This window comes from Ranitomeya variabilis, chromosome 4, assembly GCF_051348905.1.
Source record: "Ranitomeya variabilis isolate aRanVar5 chromosome 4, aRanVar5.hap1, whole genome shotgun sequence".
Classification (NCBI taxonomy): Eukaryota; Metazoa; Chordata; class Amphibia; order Anura; family Dendrobatidae; genus Ranitomeya; species Ranitomeya variabilis.
In genome coordinates, this window is record NC_135235.1 from 693,862,454 (window position 1) to 693,878,726 (window position 16,273).

The following is a 16,273-nucleotide window of genomic DNA, read 5'->3' on the forward strand; positions in this document are numbered from 1 at the left end:
TCCCTGGTGTCGTAGATAGGCTACCGTGGTCATGTTGTCCGAATAAATACGAACGTGATGATTCTTGATCAGCGAAGATGACGCTTTAGGGCTTCCTCTACAGCTTTTAGTTCCCTTAGATTCGAGGAGCTGCTGCTGATATTCGATGCCCATTGTCCCTGAAAGTGGAAACCCTCTACCACTGCACCCCAGCCTCTTTTGCTGGCATCTGAGCGGAGTGTTTTTAGGGGAAGGTGATCCCAGCTGACTCCTCTCTGGAGATTTTGGTAATCTAGCCACCATTTTAGAGATGCTTTTACATGGCCAGGGAGAGGAATCTTTTGACTCAATGGAATCTGTCGTCTCCTGGAATGTAGGAGTACGTAAGTCTGGAGAGCTCGTGTGTGAGCCTGGGCCCAGGACACCGATTGTATACATGCGGTCAGGGACCCTAGTACAGACATTGATTCTCTGAGTGTCGGTGTACGCTGGCCCCTGAATTTGGCTACTTTGCGGACAAGGTTGATTTGATGATTTTTGGGCAGAAAAGATGTTCTTACTTCCGAGTCCAGTAGCACCCCCAGAAATTTTCTCCTTGTGGAGGGAAGGATTTCTGACTTCTCCAGATTTGGGATCCAGCCCAGAGTTTGTAATATCTCTAGGGTCTTTGATACGTCTGTTTCCAGACGGGGGGCAGATGGGGCCATAATCAGGAAGTCGTCTAAATACGGGACGATGCATATTCCTTGTTGACGGATGAAGATTATTGCTTCTGCCATAATTTTTGTGAAAACCCGTGGGGCTGATGAGATGCCGAAGGGGAGGACATTGAACTGGAAATGTTCGATCCAGTGACCCTTGGAGACTGCGAATCTGAGGAATTTCCTGTGCTCTGGGTGGATTGGCACATGGTAATACGCATCCCTCAGATCCACAGTCGCCATCATCCAATTTTGACCGATGAGGGGGATTACTGATTTGACTGTCTCCATTTTGAATCTCCTGTACCGGACTGATTCGTTCAAGGGTTTCAAATTTATGATAATTCCCCGATGGCTTGGTTATCAGAAAAAGGCGTGAATAATGACCACGTCCTTCCTCCAATTTCGGTACCTGCGAGATCACATTTGACCGCAGTAATTTTTGTAGATCTTGTAACAAGAAGTTTTGGAGGTCTGGGTTTTGAAGGGAGGTTATCTTTAGGCATTGAGGGGGTGGTCTCACGAATTCTATTTTTAGTCCCTCTTGAACTGTACGAAGGACCCACTGATTTGTGGAGATGTTCTGCCACTTGGTGAAAAACCGTGAGAGTCGACCCCCGACCGGAGCACAGTCATTGCCTCCCTTGGGATAGCTCCATCTTCCCGTTTTGCCTTTTCCCCTCTGTGAAGATTGGTCACGGGAGGGACGAAAAAAGCGTTTTTTAGGAATCTTCTGCTCAGGGAGAGATTTCTTTTTGTCTGCCGCCTTATCCAAAATGTCATCCAGAATGGGTCCAAACACATTATGACCCTGAAAGGGTATGCTACATAATTTGGACTTGGAGACAAAATCGCCTCCCCAGGATTTTATCCAAAGTGCTCTTCTGGATGAGTTGGAAAGGACGGCAGCTTTTGCGGCTACACGGACCGATTCAGCAGAAGCGTCAGCTAGGAATCCCGTTGCCTTCCGTAGCAAGGGCAGAGAGTCTAAAATTTCCTCCCTTGGGGTACCCTGTGTCAAGTGATCCTCAAGCTTGCGTAACCAGACAAATAGAGATCTGGCCACGCAAGTGGAGGCAATATTGGACTTTAATAAATTTGTGGAGGTGTCCCAGGACTTTTTTAACAAACTCTCTATTTTACGATCCATCGGATCCTTGAGTTGTGAAGAGTCCTCAAATGGAAGGGCTGTCTTCTTAGTTACCCTGGACACCTGTACGTCCACTTTGGGGGTCTCCCATAGAGAGTTATCCCTATCCAATGGATACCGGTTTTTTAGCTCTGATGGCACAGTCAAACCTTTTTCAGGGAGGTTCCATTCATGAAGAATTAGATCTCGCAAATTGTTATGTACCGGAAACCCTTTTTGATCTTTGGGCTTCAGACCTTCAAACATCTCATCTTGTACTGTGAGTGTAATTTCTTCATCCTCTACCCCCATGGTGCCTCTTACTAAACTGATTAGGTCACCCATGTCCTCAGAATTAAAATAGTATTTTTTGTTTTCTGATCTAAGAGTGGGGGTAGAAGTGGAGCCTTCATTTTCCCAGTCATCTTCCGAACCGAGGACTGGATTTCTCCTGAGTCCGGGTCGGATTCTACTGGGGCTTTTTTCCTCTTCTTTGGAGGGGTGGCTGAGGCACCGACATTTGTGAGAAGGTAGCCATAGAAGAACGGACCTCATCCTTAATGAGGGATCTAATGCTATCCAGCAGCGAGGGCTGTTCAGCGCGTAGGACCTCATCCGTACAGGTTTGGCAGAGCTTTTTCACGTACGTCGATGGGAGTTTGGTCGCACACACTTTACATTTGCGGCTTGACTTTCTAGGATCAGAAGCCTTTTCTCCCTATTAAAGAGAGAAAGAGGGTTTGCTAAGCCACTTAAGGGTATATACTTATATATACATATATGCATATATGTATATACAGGATAGCTGGGCCCAATCCCTGCTACTTACCTGGGTAGGAGGGGGAACGCTGGCAACTGCAGCTGCAGCGCAAGGGGGTCTGTCACCGTCCATGTCCGTCACGTAGTGAACAGTCAGACAGCTTACCTTGCAACCTCGATCTCTTATGTAGGATCGAAGGCCCAGCGTCATGGTGCTCCCCCCCCCCCCCCCCAACGCCCGATTGGGGTAGGTCCTGGGACGCCCCTGAAACGCTGCTGTATGGCGTGTCTTGCTGCCTGGACGCCATTGCCGGCCGGCGCATGCTTCCTGGAACGCACCTGAGTGAACCGGAAGTGACGCGCGATAACCCGGAAGTGACCCAGCCGTAGGCCGGCCACAGACTCCGGGACGGGCGCCACCTCCAGCGCTTGCAGCAGGGAGGAGGAAACCGGGGGGCTGCAGGAGGCCCCTGGCACACACGTCACCGCCCCGCATTACTCCGCGAAGGGAGCGCAGGAGGGGCGGGAAGGTCCCGAGTCCCTCCAAAGAGAGGAGACGGGAGCAGCAATCTTTGAGGAGGGACGCCCGACCTCATGCTGCCCGGCTTCTGGTAAGTGGAGCTCCGATCGCCGGCCACGGCAGCCCCTTCAGAATCTCCTCATGCCCCATAGGGGACAGGAAAACACTGGCGGTGCAGGAAGGGGAGGGGTATTTAACCTCTTTGTGTTCCTGTCCCCTATTAGGGCGGGGAAGACAACCTCCAAAGTGGCTGTCGTGGAAGGTGACTAGAGAAAATACAGGAGTTGTTCAGGCACCTCCCTACTAAGGCTGCTGTCACACTAGCAGTATTTGGTCAGTATTTTACATCTGGTTTTGGCTTACAAATACTGGAGTGGAACAAAGAGGAAAAGTCTAATAGAAACATATGCACCACTTCTGCATTTATCAACCACTCCTGGTTTTGGCTTACAAATACAGATGTAAATTACTGACCAAATACTGCTAGTGTGACGGCAGCCTAAGGAGGGTGCTTTTACATACAAGTGCTTCTCACAATATCAGAAAATCATCAAAAAGTTAATGTATTTCAGTTCTTCAATACAAAAAGTGAAACTCACATATTACATAGAGTCATTGCAAACAGAGTGATCTATTTCAAGTGTTTCTTTCTGATAATGATGATGATTATGGCTTACAGCCAATGAAAACCCAAAAGTCATTATCTCAGTAAGTTAGAATACCTTATAACACCAGCTTGAAAAATTATTTTAAAATAAAAAATGTTGGCCTACCGAAATGTATGCTCAGTAAATGTGCTCAATACTTAGTTGGGGCTCCTTTTGCATCAATTACTGCATCAATGCAGTGTGACATGGAGGCAATCAGCCTGTGACACTGCTGAGGTGTTATGGAAGCTCAGGTTGCTTTGATAGCAGTCTTCAGCTCGTCTGCATTGTTGGGTCTGGTGTCTCATCTTTCTCTTGACAATACCCCATGAATTCTCTATGAGGTTAAGGTCAGGTGAGTTTGCTGGCTAATCAAGAACAGTGATACTGCTGTTTTTAAACCAGGTATTGGTACTTTTGGCAGTGTGGACAGGTGCCAAGTCCTGCTGGAAAATGAAATTTTCATCTCCAAAAAGCTTGTCGGCAGAGGGAAGCATGAAGTGCTCTAAAATTTCCTGGTAGACAGCTGCGCTGACTTTGGTCTTCATAACACACAGTGGACCTACACCAGAGGATGACATGGCTCCCCAAACCATCACTGATTGTGGAAACTTCACACTAGACCTCAAGCAGTTTGGATTGTCTGTCTCTCCACTCTTCCTGCAGACTCTGAGATATTCATTGCTAAATGAAAAGCAAAATTCACTTTCATCTGAAAACACCACCTTGGATCATTGAGCAACAGTCCAGTTCTTTTTCTCCTTGGCCTAGGGAAGACGCTTCTGGCGTTGTCTATTGGTTACGAGTAGCTTGACACAAGGAATGAGACACTTGTAGCAGATGTCCTTGATACGTCTGTGTGTGGTGGCTCTTGCAGCAATGACTCCAGCAGCAGTCCACTCCTTTTGAATTGCCTTTTCTTAACAATCCTTTCAAGGCGGTGGTTATCGCGGTTGTTTGTGCACCTTTTTCTACCACACTTTTACCTTCCACTCAACTTTCCATTAATATGCTTGGATACAGCACTCTGTGAACAGCCAGTTTCTTTACAATGTCCTTTTGTGGCTTCCCCTCCTTGTGGAGTGTGTCAGTGACTGCTTTATTGACATTTATCAAGTCAGCAGTCTTTCCCATGATTGTGGAGCTACTGAAACAGACTAAGGGACTTTTTGTAAAGCTTAGGAAGCCTTTGCAGGTGTTTTTCATTAATTATTATAATTGACTAAAATAATGGCTTTTGGGGTTTCATTGGCTGTAAGCCATAATCATCAACATTAACAGAAATAAACACTTGAAATAAATCACTCTGCTTGTAAATGACTCTATAAAATATATCAGTTTCACTTTTTGTATTGAAGAACTGAAATAAATTAACTTTTTGATGATATTCCAATTTTGTGAGAAGCACCTGTACCTGATGCCTACCAGCTTTTGGCTGGAGCAACTCCCACAGCACTGCAGTGAGCACTGCCCCTTTAAGAATCGGAGCGAGTGTACGCAGACCTAGAGAAGCAGGAAGGCACAACAGGGAACAGATAGATCGCCGACTGGCCGGGACATTGAGCATGTTGGCATCCGTGCCACAGGAGTGAGAATGACCACACTGGGACGTCAGAATCGCCTTTACAAATGTAACAGCATCGTTACCCTCTGATTTCTCTTACCGGCCCATTATAATATTTTTCTTCAAGTGATTTTCTAACCTGTCAGCACAGTCTACTTACGCTGTCATTTGGCCTCAAAACAATCCCGAGACATTTCAGGACTAAACATCATAGTGACAGTTCCCTTTTTAGGGTGCAGGGTATAGATATGCTCAATGTTAATATCCGTGACGGGAATTTGTTTAACCGTTTGGGCCAACTGGAAACACGTTGGATTTGGTCCCTCAATACCGTATACCCTGCAGGTCTGAATGAGAACATTAGTTATGCTCCCTTCCTGTAGTCGCTGCACTGGTGTGCTTAGTGTGCCTTCTTGCAAATTGTGCACATTTTGTTTTAATTCTTTTATTGTTGTTCTGTTTCTGTTTTTAATTCACCTTTATATTACTTAGGATTCCCATATCGCTATACTGAATTGGTTATTGTGCTTTTGGAACTCATCTGGACTATGTGACATGGAAATTGAAGCTGATGGACTGCTATTTTTGTCATTTTTCCCTACCCTGATAAAGCCATTGTTTGGGTTCTTTTCTTCCCCATTGGGGTGTAGGGGACATATGCGGACAAGCTGTTAGTACTGTTATTACTATTTATGATGCTATCATCAATGCTCATGTGCCTTGTGGGACTGTACCATGTTATATTGTTTTGTTTATGGTCATTGTATTTTATATTATTATTTGATTAGCCGGATTACTTACGGTAATGCTCTTTTAATGAGTCCATGACAGCACCCACTGGAGAGATAGGGATCCGCCCCAAGGAACAGGAAACCTACAGAGACATAAAAGGGGGCGGTCCCCCTCTCCTCCTCAGTTTAATTTCAGAGTACCCGGAGGACCGCCAGTGTTAGTCAATCATCACAATGTATCATCAGAATATAAACTTCATAGAAGTAATTACATTGGCTTTTATTAGGGAGGGATGTGACTGGGTGCTGTCATGGACTCATTAAAAGAGCATTACCGTAAGTAATCCGGCTATTTACCCTTCGCCATGACAGCACCCACTGGAGAGATTTCCAGAGACCAACACCTAGGGGGGGACCACCGTGCTGAGGATAGTCCTGCCAAAGTGTAGGTCAGAGTCGGAAGACAGGTCAAGCCTGTAGTGATTATAGAAAGTGGAAGGAGCCAACCAAGTTGCAGCCTTACATATATCCTCGATTGGCACTTTCCCTTTTTCGGCCCAGGAAGAAGCCATGGCTCTGGTGGAATGTGCTTTGATGCCCTCCGGAGGTTCTTCATTTCTCATGGAATAGGCCAACCGGATAGCGTCTCTTATCCACCTGGATAATGTTGCTCTTGTGACTCCATATCCTTTCCTTTTGCCCTGGAAGGATATGAACAGAGCCCTACTCTGCCTCCAACTACTAGTTTTCTCAATATATTGCAAAACTACTCTCCTGACGTCTAGAGTATGGAATTTTTGTTCTTCAGGAGTAGAGGGGTCTTTAAAGAAGGTAGGAAGATGTATCTCCTGTGACCTGTGGAACTTCCCTGCTACCTTAGGAAGGTATAGGGGGTCCGGTTTTAAGATTAGTCTGTCATGAAATGTGAGAAGGTAAGGTTGATCTATCGATAAGGCCTGAATGTCGCTGACTCTTCTAGCCGATGTTAAGGCTACTAAGAAGGCTGTTTTTAACGACAAGTGTTTTAAAGATGCTGTGTCTATAGGCTCAAACGGAGATTCTGTTAGAGAGTCTAAGACTAGATTTAGATCCCAAGGAGCTACCCTAGGTATGTGGACAGGAGTAACTCGTTCACAGGCCGTGATGAAGCGGGATACCCATTACCAGCAATATTATGGCCATAGAGGGCACCCAGAGCAGACACCTGGACCTTTAATGTGTTAACTGACAGGCCTAACTCTTTCCCTTTCTGTAGAAATTCTAATATAGATTTTATTGGGACTTCAGAGGGGTTTGAACTAGTATGGAACTGTAGAAATTTCTTCCATACTTTGGTGTAAATTTTTGTCGTAGATGGTTTCCTGCTAAGCAGGAGTGTATCAATTAGGCCTTTTGAAAACCCCCTGGAATTTAATATCTGCCTTTCAAATTCCAGGCCGTCAGGTGGAGGCTGTCCACCTGAGGGTGGAAGAAAGGTCCCTGAGAGAGAAGGTTTGGGATTGAGGGAAGGACCCAAGGATCCGTCACCGACATTGACCGCAGGCACGAGAACCATGGTCTCTTGGGCCAGAATGGCGCTATCAGTATTATCCTGGCCTGCTCTTCCCTGATTTTCCGTATTACTTGTGGAAGCAGAATTATCGGAGGGAAAGCATACGCCAGCTTGAATTGCCATGGTGTTTGAAGAGCATCTAGAATGTCCGGGTGATCTGCACGGGACCGAGATGCGAATTTGTGGACTTGTTTGTTTTGTAGCGAACAGGTCTATTTGGGGTTTGCCCCATAACAATGTTATCTTGTGGAAAATGTGAGGATTGAGACACCATTCTCCTTGATGAAGAGTGTGTCGACTTAGAAAGTCCGCTTGTTGATTGTCCTCTCCTTTGATGTGGACTGCCGAGAGGGACAACAGATGCTTTTCGGCCAGGATTAAGGTACTGTTTGCGGAAGACATTAGAGCGTCTGATCTTGTGCCGCCTTGTTTGTTTAAATACGCCACTGTCGTAGTGTTGTCTGAACAGATTCTGACGTGGCTTCCTCGTAGCTGTGGGAGAAATTGACGCAGTGCATAGTTTACCGCATTCAATTCTTTCAGGTTTGATGAATATAAATCCTCATTCTTATCCCAGGTTCCCTGGCAGAATCTATCTCCCATGTGTGCGCCCCACCCGTGGGGACTAGCGTCCGTAGTTATCGTGTGGGATGGTGATATTACCCAAGGGACACCCCCCGCTAGGTTGTCTTTATTTAGCCACCATTCTAAGGAGGATAAGACTTTCTCGGATAAAGTTATTTTTGATTCAAGGTGCCCCAGAAATTTTCTCTGTTCCCGAAGTATCTGATGTTGTACTGTTCGGGTATGAAGTTGTGCCCACTGAACGGCTGGAGTACAGGAGGAGAGGGATCCTAGCAAGGACATTCCTGCTCTCAGGGACATTTGAGGTTTGTGAATGGCCGCCATAACTTTACCCTGTATAAGATATTTTTTCTTGGGGAAGTAGACATTTTTGCTTTATGGAATCTAGATTAAATCCCAAAAACGTTTGAAGAGAAAGTGGGATGAGTCTGGATTTTTTTTATAGTTGACGATCCAGCCAGGCTTTCTAAGGACGAGACAGTGTCAGCTAATCGTTCCGCACACTGAAGGGATGAATTTCCTACAACTAAAAAATCATCTAAGTAGGGAATGATTAATGTGTCTCTCTGGCGAAGGTAGGCCATTACTTCTAACATTACCTTCGTGAAGATCCTGGGTGCCGTGGAGAGACCGAAGGGCATGGCTGTATACTGGAAATGATGAATCTCCCCCTCAAGAGTTACTGCCACTCTTAAGTATTTTTGATACCTACTATGGATAGGGAGATGGTAGTAGGCATCTTTTAAATCAATGCCGCCCATTCTACAATTTGGAAAAAGGAGCTTAATGGCCGATCTAATAGACTCCATTTTAAACGTATAATTTTTAATAAACGTATTGAGTTTTTTAAGATTTATAATTGTTCGAAATGAACCATCGGGTTTAGGGATTAAAAATAATGGAGAGTAGAACCCTTTACCCTCTTGTCCCTTTGGCACCCTAACTAAAACATTTTTAACTATAAGACTTCTAATTTCCAGTTCAAGGGCCTTCTGTTGCACAGGTGAGGAAAGGGCTGTTAAAATAAAGGAATCATGGGGAATTTGGAGGAATTCTATTTTCATTCCTTCCTTAATAATATTTAGCACCCAGGAACTTGACGTGATTTTTCGCCATTGGGGAAAGAAAAATTTTAACCTGCCCCCTACTGGGGTGTCTGGTGTTTCAGAATTTGTTATCTCTACGGAAGGGGGGCCTTTGAACATAGTGCCACCCTGTTTTCCCTCTCTTGTGGCCCATCGTGACGATCTTTCATTTTGTGTTCTTTTCCCGAACGGCCTCTTCCTAAAGGTCTTCCTATAGAAAGGAATTGAGGGGTCAGGGAAGGCTTTTTTCCTCTCTTTTGCTTTTTTGAGGATCTCGTCTAATGCTTTCCCAAACAAAAACTCACCCTCACACGGAATAGCGCAGATCTTAGCCTTTGACTGCGTATCCCCCTTCCAGCTCTTCATCCATAACGCACGTCTGGCATTATTAATTAGACCGGCTGATCTTGCTGCAAGGCGAAGAGAGTCAGCTGAAGCATCGGCCATGAATGCTGCTGCACCTCTAATTAGTGGTATCGCATCCCGCAATTTTTGTCTGGAGACCCCCTGTTCGATCTGTTGATCCAGCTGATCAATCCAAACAAGCATGGATCTAGCTGTGCACGTGCTGGCAATTGATGGCTTAAATATGCCCGTGGAAGCCTCCCATGATCGTTTCAGTGACGATTCTGCCTTCCGATCTAGAGGATCAGAAAGTAGGCCCGCATCCTCGACTGGTAGAGCTGACTGTTTTGAGGTGGAGGCGACTGCGGCGTCCACCTTAGGGATTTTAGTCCATGAAATTAACTCCTCATCATTAAAGGGGTATTTCCTTTTGGAGGCTGACGGGAGAAAACCTCTCTGGTCCTGTTTCTCCCACTCCCTCTTTATCAGAGCCTTAACCGCCGGAATTACTGGGAATGCTCTTCTCTTCCTCTCCGCCAACCCTGCAAACATGATGTCTTGTGCAGTTTGGTCGTCTTTTGTATCCTCACAACCTATAGTATTCCTGATGGACTTTACTAGGTTGTCCACCCCATCAAGGGGAAAACAAGCTCGACCCTCAATGTCGGAATGTGTTGAGGAAGAGGATGACGCCTGCGAGGAGTCTGAGTGGATAACGCCTTCCTCCTCGGACTCAGAGCTGGATATAGCCTTTTCTTTCCCGGATTTCTTAGGGGGGGTACTGGCTTGTGAGATGGCCTGTAATTCCTCTCTAATTATGGCCCGTATATCTGTGACCGACATAGATGGACTCTGCATTGTTTCCGCCATACACTGATTGCAGAGTTTTTTGGGGTGGGAATCTGGGAGAGGCTCGTCACATAGCGCACATTGCTTGTGCTTAGATTTCTGTCTCTTTTTGGCCTGGGAGAAGAAGACATTTGTGGAAAAGGGTGTCAGCTTTATAGGCAGAGGGGAAATCACACTCACCCAGTGAAGCTGTACGGTACCGAAATAGGAGGCTGCGACTTTCTGGATCTTGAATCCTTGGTCTCACTCCTGTGGCTGGCATCTGAGGACCTTCTGCTGGCTGGCTCACCTGCTGGGTCCACAGTCTTGCCTGGGGACGACATGTTGCATCGCCTGTGCGTTTGCAACTTCCCCCTTTTTATAGGCCAGGATCCGGTCAGTAAACTTTTTTTTTTTTTTCTTTCACAGCGGTGCACTGCGCATGCGCGAAACCGCGCTTTCCCCCACCGCTGTGTGAGTGACCCGGAAGTGCTCCTCTACCTCCGGGTCATTCTGGGGATTCTTACACCGCTCCACGCATGTGCGGCCGCCATTATCCCGGCCTGCGCTATGGAGCGGTGTACCGGCTGCCGCTGCAGCTGTGCCGCAGATCCCGGACCCTTTACCTGGTGGTCCGCGTCTGGAGCCTCTTCAAGGCCGCACCTCTGCAGCGTTGCTCCTGTGGAATCGGCGTCGTCTCTCCCGGACTCAGCCATCCCACATGCCGGCCAGACGAGGGGGGAGCCGTCTAACGGAATCTCCCCCGACGCTGCATCTGGACTGCATCCCCTGCCGTTCCCGCAGAAACCGCACAGGCGGATGCTCCTAGCCCAGGTAAGATCTTCTGTAGTCTTCAGAGATCCTGTCCCCTGGGAACAGGAAACCTAAACTGAGGAGGAGAGGGGGACCGCCCCCTTTTATGTCTCTGTAGGTTTCCTGTTCCTTGGGGCGGATCCCTATCTCTCCAGTGGGTGCTGTCATGGCGAAGGGTAAAATATTATATTATGTAAAGTGGTCACAGTCTCCTCTTGGCCAATGTGTCTCTTTATACAATTCATTTTTATAACTGCATTTGTCCGTATGTTTTATTTGATATGCTGTTATATCTGCATATCTCCTTGTTGTCCTTCTACGCTAATCGTTGCTTCTAAACGCTTCTGTTTGCCCTTTCCATTGCCCCTATTGTAGATGGCGTCTACGCACTGATCACTTTAGGCGCATGCGCCGCTCTGTTACTGCTCCGTCCTTCTGACAGCCGCGCACGTACTTTCGGATCACATGGGGCCCCATGCGTTTCCGGTCGTCGTTGTTCGGCGTGCTGGACTGGGCGGAAGCAGTGTGTTGCGGTGGCGTGCAGTCTCTATTATGGGTTTCCTATATATACTCCTCTATGCCCATTCTATGTACGCGCCCCCTGAGGAAGGTATACTTACTGAAACGCGCGTCGGGGTGGATCGGGGTCCCCATACTGCGGAGGTTTACTACGGGATCGCTATTACCAGGTGATGTGTAGTAGTTCATTTATGTGCCTTTACCTGTATAATCACTGGTTTATTTACATTTCTTCCATGTACTCTGGATGAAGTTCTGCTATCCTGTGGGGCTGTGCCTCTACGAATTGCACTACATACCATCTTTTTATAGTATACTTTAAATTCTCTGCAGCTGGGGATCGCCGTACCTTGGGCTGGTTTATTGTTCACATGTTGCTGCTGGCATTTTTGTCATCTTTTAGCCCTTTCTAACACTAACTCTCTGGTTGTTATATGTATAATTTTATCCAATAAAGTGTTGTTCTATGTTTGGACTCTATGACTGCGTGGTGCTCTTTTGTCTTTGTCATTTGGCTTTGTAGTTTACAGACCTGGACAGGTAATGGTCAGTGCCTCCTAATTTATGTTGGTAGGTGGATTTCCCAGATTGTAAGCTCTATAGAAAAGAGCTTTCAATACCCAGTCATTGGGATAGTGTGACATGACTGAACTACTTCTTTACTTCTCTATACTTAGTGGTTTCTACTCACCTGGGTAGTCATATGTAGGAATCTCCTCTTTACACCGCTCATCACCCCTCACATATGTCTCTGTAGTATTAATATGGGTCAGATCTTCACCCTGAAACAAATATTGGAAAAGTCACCGACAGATGGAGAAGTCACATCTATGATCAGCTCTAATCCTGCCATCTCCACTGTTCTCATTACACAAGTATAAAACATATAATACTGGTGGATAAAACAAGACTGAGCACAAGACCTTCACAGCCGTCTACACATCATAGGGGAGATCTCCTGACACCTTCTCTCCATCTACCTGATGATCCTGAGGAACATTGGGATCTTCTTGTTTACAGTCCTGTGGAAGAAGAGGACGGGGACATCTCTCTGGTGTTGTCCTCTTACTGGATAAATCTGGAGGAAACACATACAGGGACTGAATTCATTCTATACATACAGATAATTATAGGCCGTGTGTATTTAGTCCTGTCTATTACCTGGTGATGTGAGGGGCTGGGGAACCTCCATCATGACGTCCTTGTACGGATCTCTGTGTCCTCCTAAATACTCCCACTCCTCCATGGAGAAATAGACAGCGACATCCTGACACCTTATAGGAACCTGACACATACAATAATACCGTCATCCCCCGATCCCTTCATAGTGTTACTGTGTAATGTCCCAGCATTCCCAGCAGTGTCACCTCTCCAGTCAGCAGCTCAATCATCTTGTAGGTGAGTTCTAGGATCTTCTGGTCATTGATGTCCTCATGTATCAGGGGGTGAGGTGGAGGCCCCGTGATTGGGCTCAGGGGTCTTCCCCATCCCTCAGACACAGGGTCACTAGAGGTCTTCTTCACCACTGTGTAATCCTGATTATGGAGAGACACATTAATAAATCTCACTACAGACATTTCCAGAGTCCTCACCTCTCCAGTTCTGTCCATCTGTTATTCCCATAGATAAGAATGATGTAATGTGACGTCATCAGAATCTCTCACCTCTCCAGTAAGCCGGAAGAGGATCTCTAGGGTGAGGTGTAATATCCTCTCCGCCATCTTGTCTCTGTCCATATCCATCTTTGATGGAGAAGCCAAAAAAATTCTCTTCTATGGAAAGATCTTCACTGAGAAGATCCGAGACCTGAATGAGAAGAAGAGCCGATGTAATATCATAAAAATCCTGTGTAATAATACAATTACTGGAGATAATAAGGGAAACATATGAGATTATTTTACAGTATTTAGTTTTCTTCTTTGACATCTACTAATAAAACCTATATATTTAGGCCACAGACAACAAGCAGTTTCTTCTTCAGAGTCGGCAGCTGAATACGTTTCTCTCATAGACTCATCTTCCATAACGCAGAGAATAACGGAGCATCCAGCACCGACCTCCACCCGCAGAGCCACACTCCACATAGAGAATAATGGAGCCTCCAGCACCGACCTCCACCCGCAGAGCCGCACTCCACATAGAGAATAATGGAGCCTCCAGCACCGACCTCCACCCGCAGAGCCGCACTCCACATAGAGAATAATGGAGCCTCCAGCACCGACCTCCACCCGCACAGCCGCACTCCACATAGAGAATAATGGAGCCTCCAGCACCGACCTTCACCCGCAGAGCCGCACTCCACATAGAGAATAATGGAGCCTCCAGCACCGACCTCCACCCACAGAGCCGCACTCCACATAGAGAATAATGGAGCCTCCAGCACCGACCTCCACCCGCAGAGCCGCACTCCACATAGAGAATAATGGAGCCTCCAGCACCGACCTCCACCCGCAGAGCCGCACTCTACATAGAGAATAATGGAGCCTCCAGCACCGACCTCCACCCGCAGAGCCGCACTCCACATAGAGAATAATGGAGCCTCCAGCACCGACCTCCACCCGCAGAGCCGCACTCTACATAGAGAATAATGGAGCCTCCAGCACCGACCTCCACCCGCAGAGCCGCACTCTACATAGAGAATAATGGAGCCTCCAGCACCGACCTCCACCCGCAGAGCCACACTCCACATAGAGAATAATGGAGCCTCCAGCACCGACCTCCACCCGCAGAGCCGCACTCCACATAGAGAATAATGGAGCCTCCAGCACCGACCTCCACCCGCAGAGCCGCACTCCACATAGAGAATAATGGGGCCTCCAGCACCGACCTCCACCCGCAGAGCCGCACTCCACATAGAGAATAATGGAGCCTCCAGCACCGACCTCCACCCGCAGAGCCGCACTCCACATAGAGAATAATGGAGCCTCCAGCACCGACCTCCACCCACAGAGCCGCACTCCACATAGAGAATAATGGAGCCTCCAGCACCGACCTCCACCCACAGAGCCGCCCTCCACATAGAGAATAATGGAGCCTCCAGCACCGACCTCCACCCGCAGAGCCGCACTCCACATAGAGAATAATGGAGCCTCCAGCACCGACCTCCACCCGCAGAGCCGCACTCCACATAGAGAATAATGGAGCCTCCAGCACCGACCTCCACCCGCAGAGCCGCACTCCACATAGAGAATAATGGAGCCTCCAGCACCGACCTCCACCCACAGAGCCGCACTCCACATAGAGAATAATGGAGTCTCCAGCACCGACCTCCACCCGCAGAGCCGCACTCCACATAGAGAATAATGGAGCCTCCAGCACCGACCTCCACCCTCAGAGCCGCACTCCACATAGAGAATAATGGAGCCTCCAGCACCAACCTCCACCCTCAGAGCCGCACTCCACATATAGAATAATGGAGCCTCCAGCACCGACCTCCACCCGCAGAGCCGCACTCCACATAGAGAATAATGGAGCCTCCAGCACCGACCTCCACCCTCAGAGCCGCACTCCACATAGAGAATAATGGAGCCTCCAGCACCGACCTCCACCCGCAGAGCCGCACTCCACATAGAGAATAATGGAGCCTCCAGCACCGACCTCCACCCGCAGAGCCGCACTCCACATAGAGAATAATGGAGCCTCCAGCACCGACCTCCACCCTCAGAGCCGCACTCCACATATAGAATAATGGAGCCTCCAGCACCGACCTCCACCCGCAGAGCCGCACTCCACATAGAGAATAATGGAGCCTCCAGCACCGACCTCCACCCTCAGAGCCGCACTCCACATATAGAATAATGGAGCCTCCAGCACCGACCTCCACCCACAGAGCCGCACTCCACATATAGAATAATGGAGCCTCCAGCACCGACCTCCACCCGCAGAGCCGCACTCCACATAGAGAATAATGGAGCCTCCAGCACCGACCTCCACCCACAGAGCCGCACTCCACATATAGAATAATGGAGCCTCCAGCACTTACCTCCACCCACAGAGCCGCACTCCACATAGAGAATAATGGAGCCTCCAGCACCGACCTCCACCCACAGAGCCGCACTCCACATAGAGAATAATGGAGCCTCCAGCACCGACCTCCACCCACAGAGCCGCACTCCACATAGAGAATAATGGAGCCTCCAGCACCGACCTCCACCCGCAGAGCCGCCCTCCACATAGAGAATAATGGAGTCTCCAGCACCGACCTCCACCCTCAGAGCCGCACTCCACATATAGAATAATGGAGCCTCCAGCACCGACCTCCACCCGCAGAGCCGCACTCCACATAGAGAATAATGGAGCCTCCAGCACCGACCTCCACCCTCAGAGCCGCACTCCACATATAGAATAATGGAGCCTCCAGCACCGACCTCCACCCGCAGAGCCGCACTCCACATAGAGAATAATGGAGCCTCCAGCACCGACCTCCACCCGCAGAGCCGCACTCCACATAGAGAATAATGGAGCCTCCAGCACCGACCTCGCGCACTCCACATATATGGGTAGAACCTAGAGTGTA

The 16,273-nt window shown here is 48.1% G+C and overlaps 2 protein-coding genes across 2 annotated transcripts in view; one reads left to right on the forward strand and one right to left on the reverse strand.

Annotated features, from left to right (window-relative positions):
- Positions 1-16,272, reverse strand: part of LOC143767680 (uncharacterized) — a 54,349-nt gene extending 38,077 nt beyond the window's left edge. Inside the window, exons 1-6 of the mRNA XM_077256163.1 lie at positions 16,180-16,272; positions 13,422-13,563; positions 13,125-13,292; positions 12,919-13,042; positions 12,738-12,835; positions 12,449-12,539 (exon numbers count right to left, since the gene is read on the reverse strand). Coding sequence (XP_077112278.1) covers positions 12,449-12,539; positions 12,738-12,835; positions 12,919-13,042; positions 13,125-13,292; positions 13,422-13,499 — 559 coding nt within the window. The 5' untranslated portion in view covers positions 13,500-13,563; positions 16,180-16,272. The remainder of the gene's footprint in view (positions 1-12,448; positions 12,540-12,737; positions 12,836-12,918; positions 13,043-13,124; positions 13,293-13,421; positions 13,564-16,179) is intronic.
- LOC143767631 (uncharacterized) overlaps positions 1-16,273 on the forward strand; it is an 850,082-nt gene that overhangs the window by 501,776 nt on the left and 332,033 nt on the right. The window lies entirely within an intron of this gene.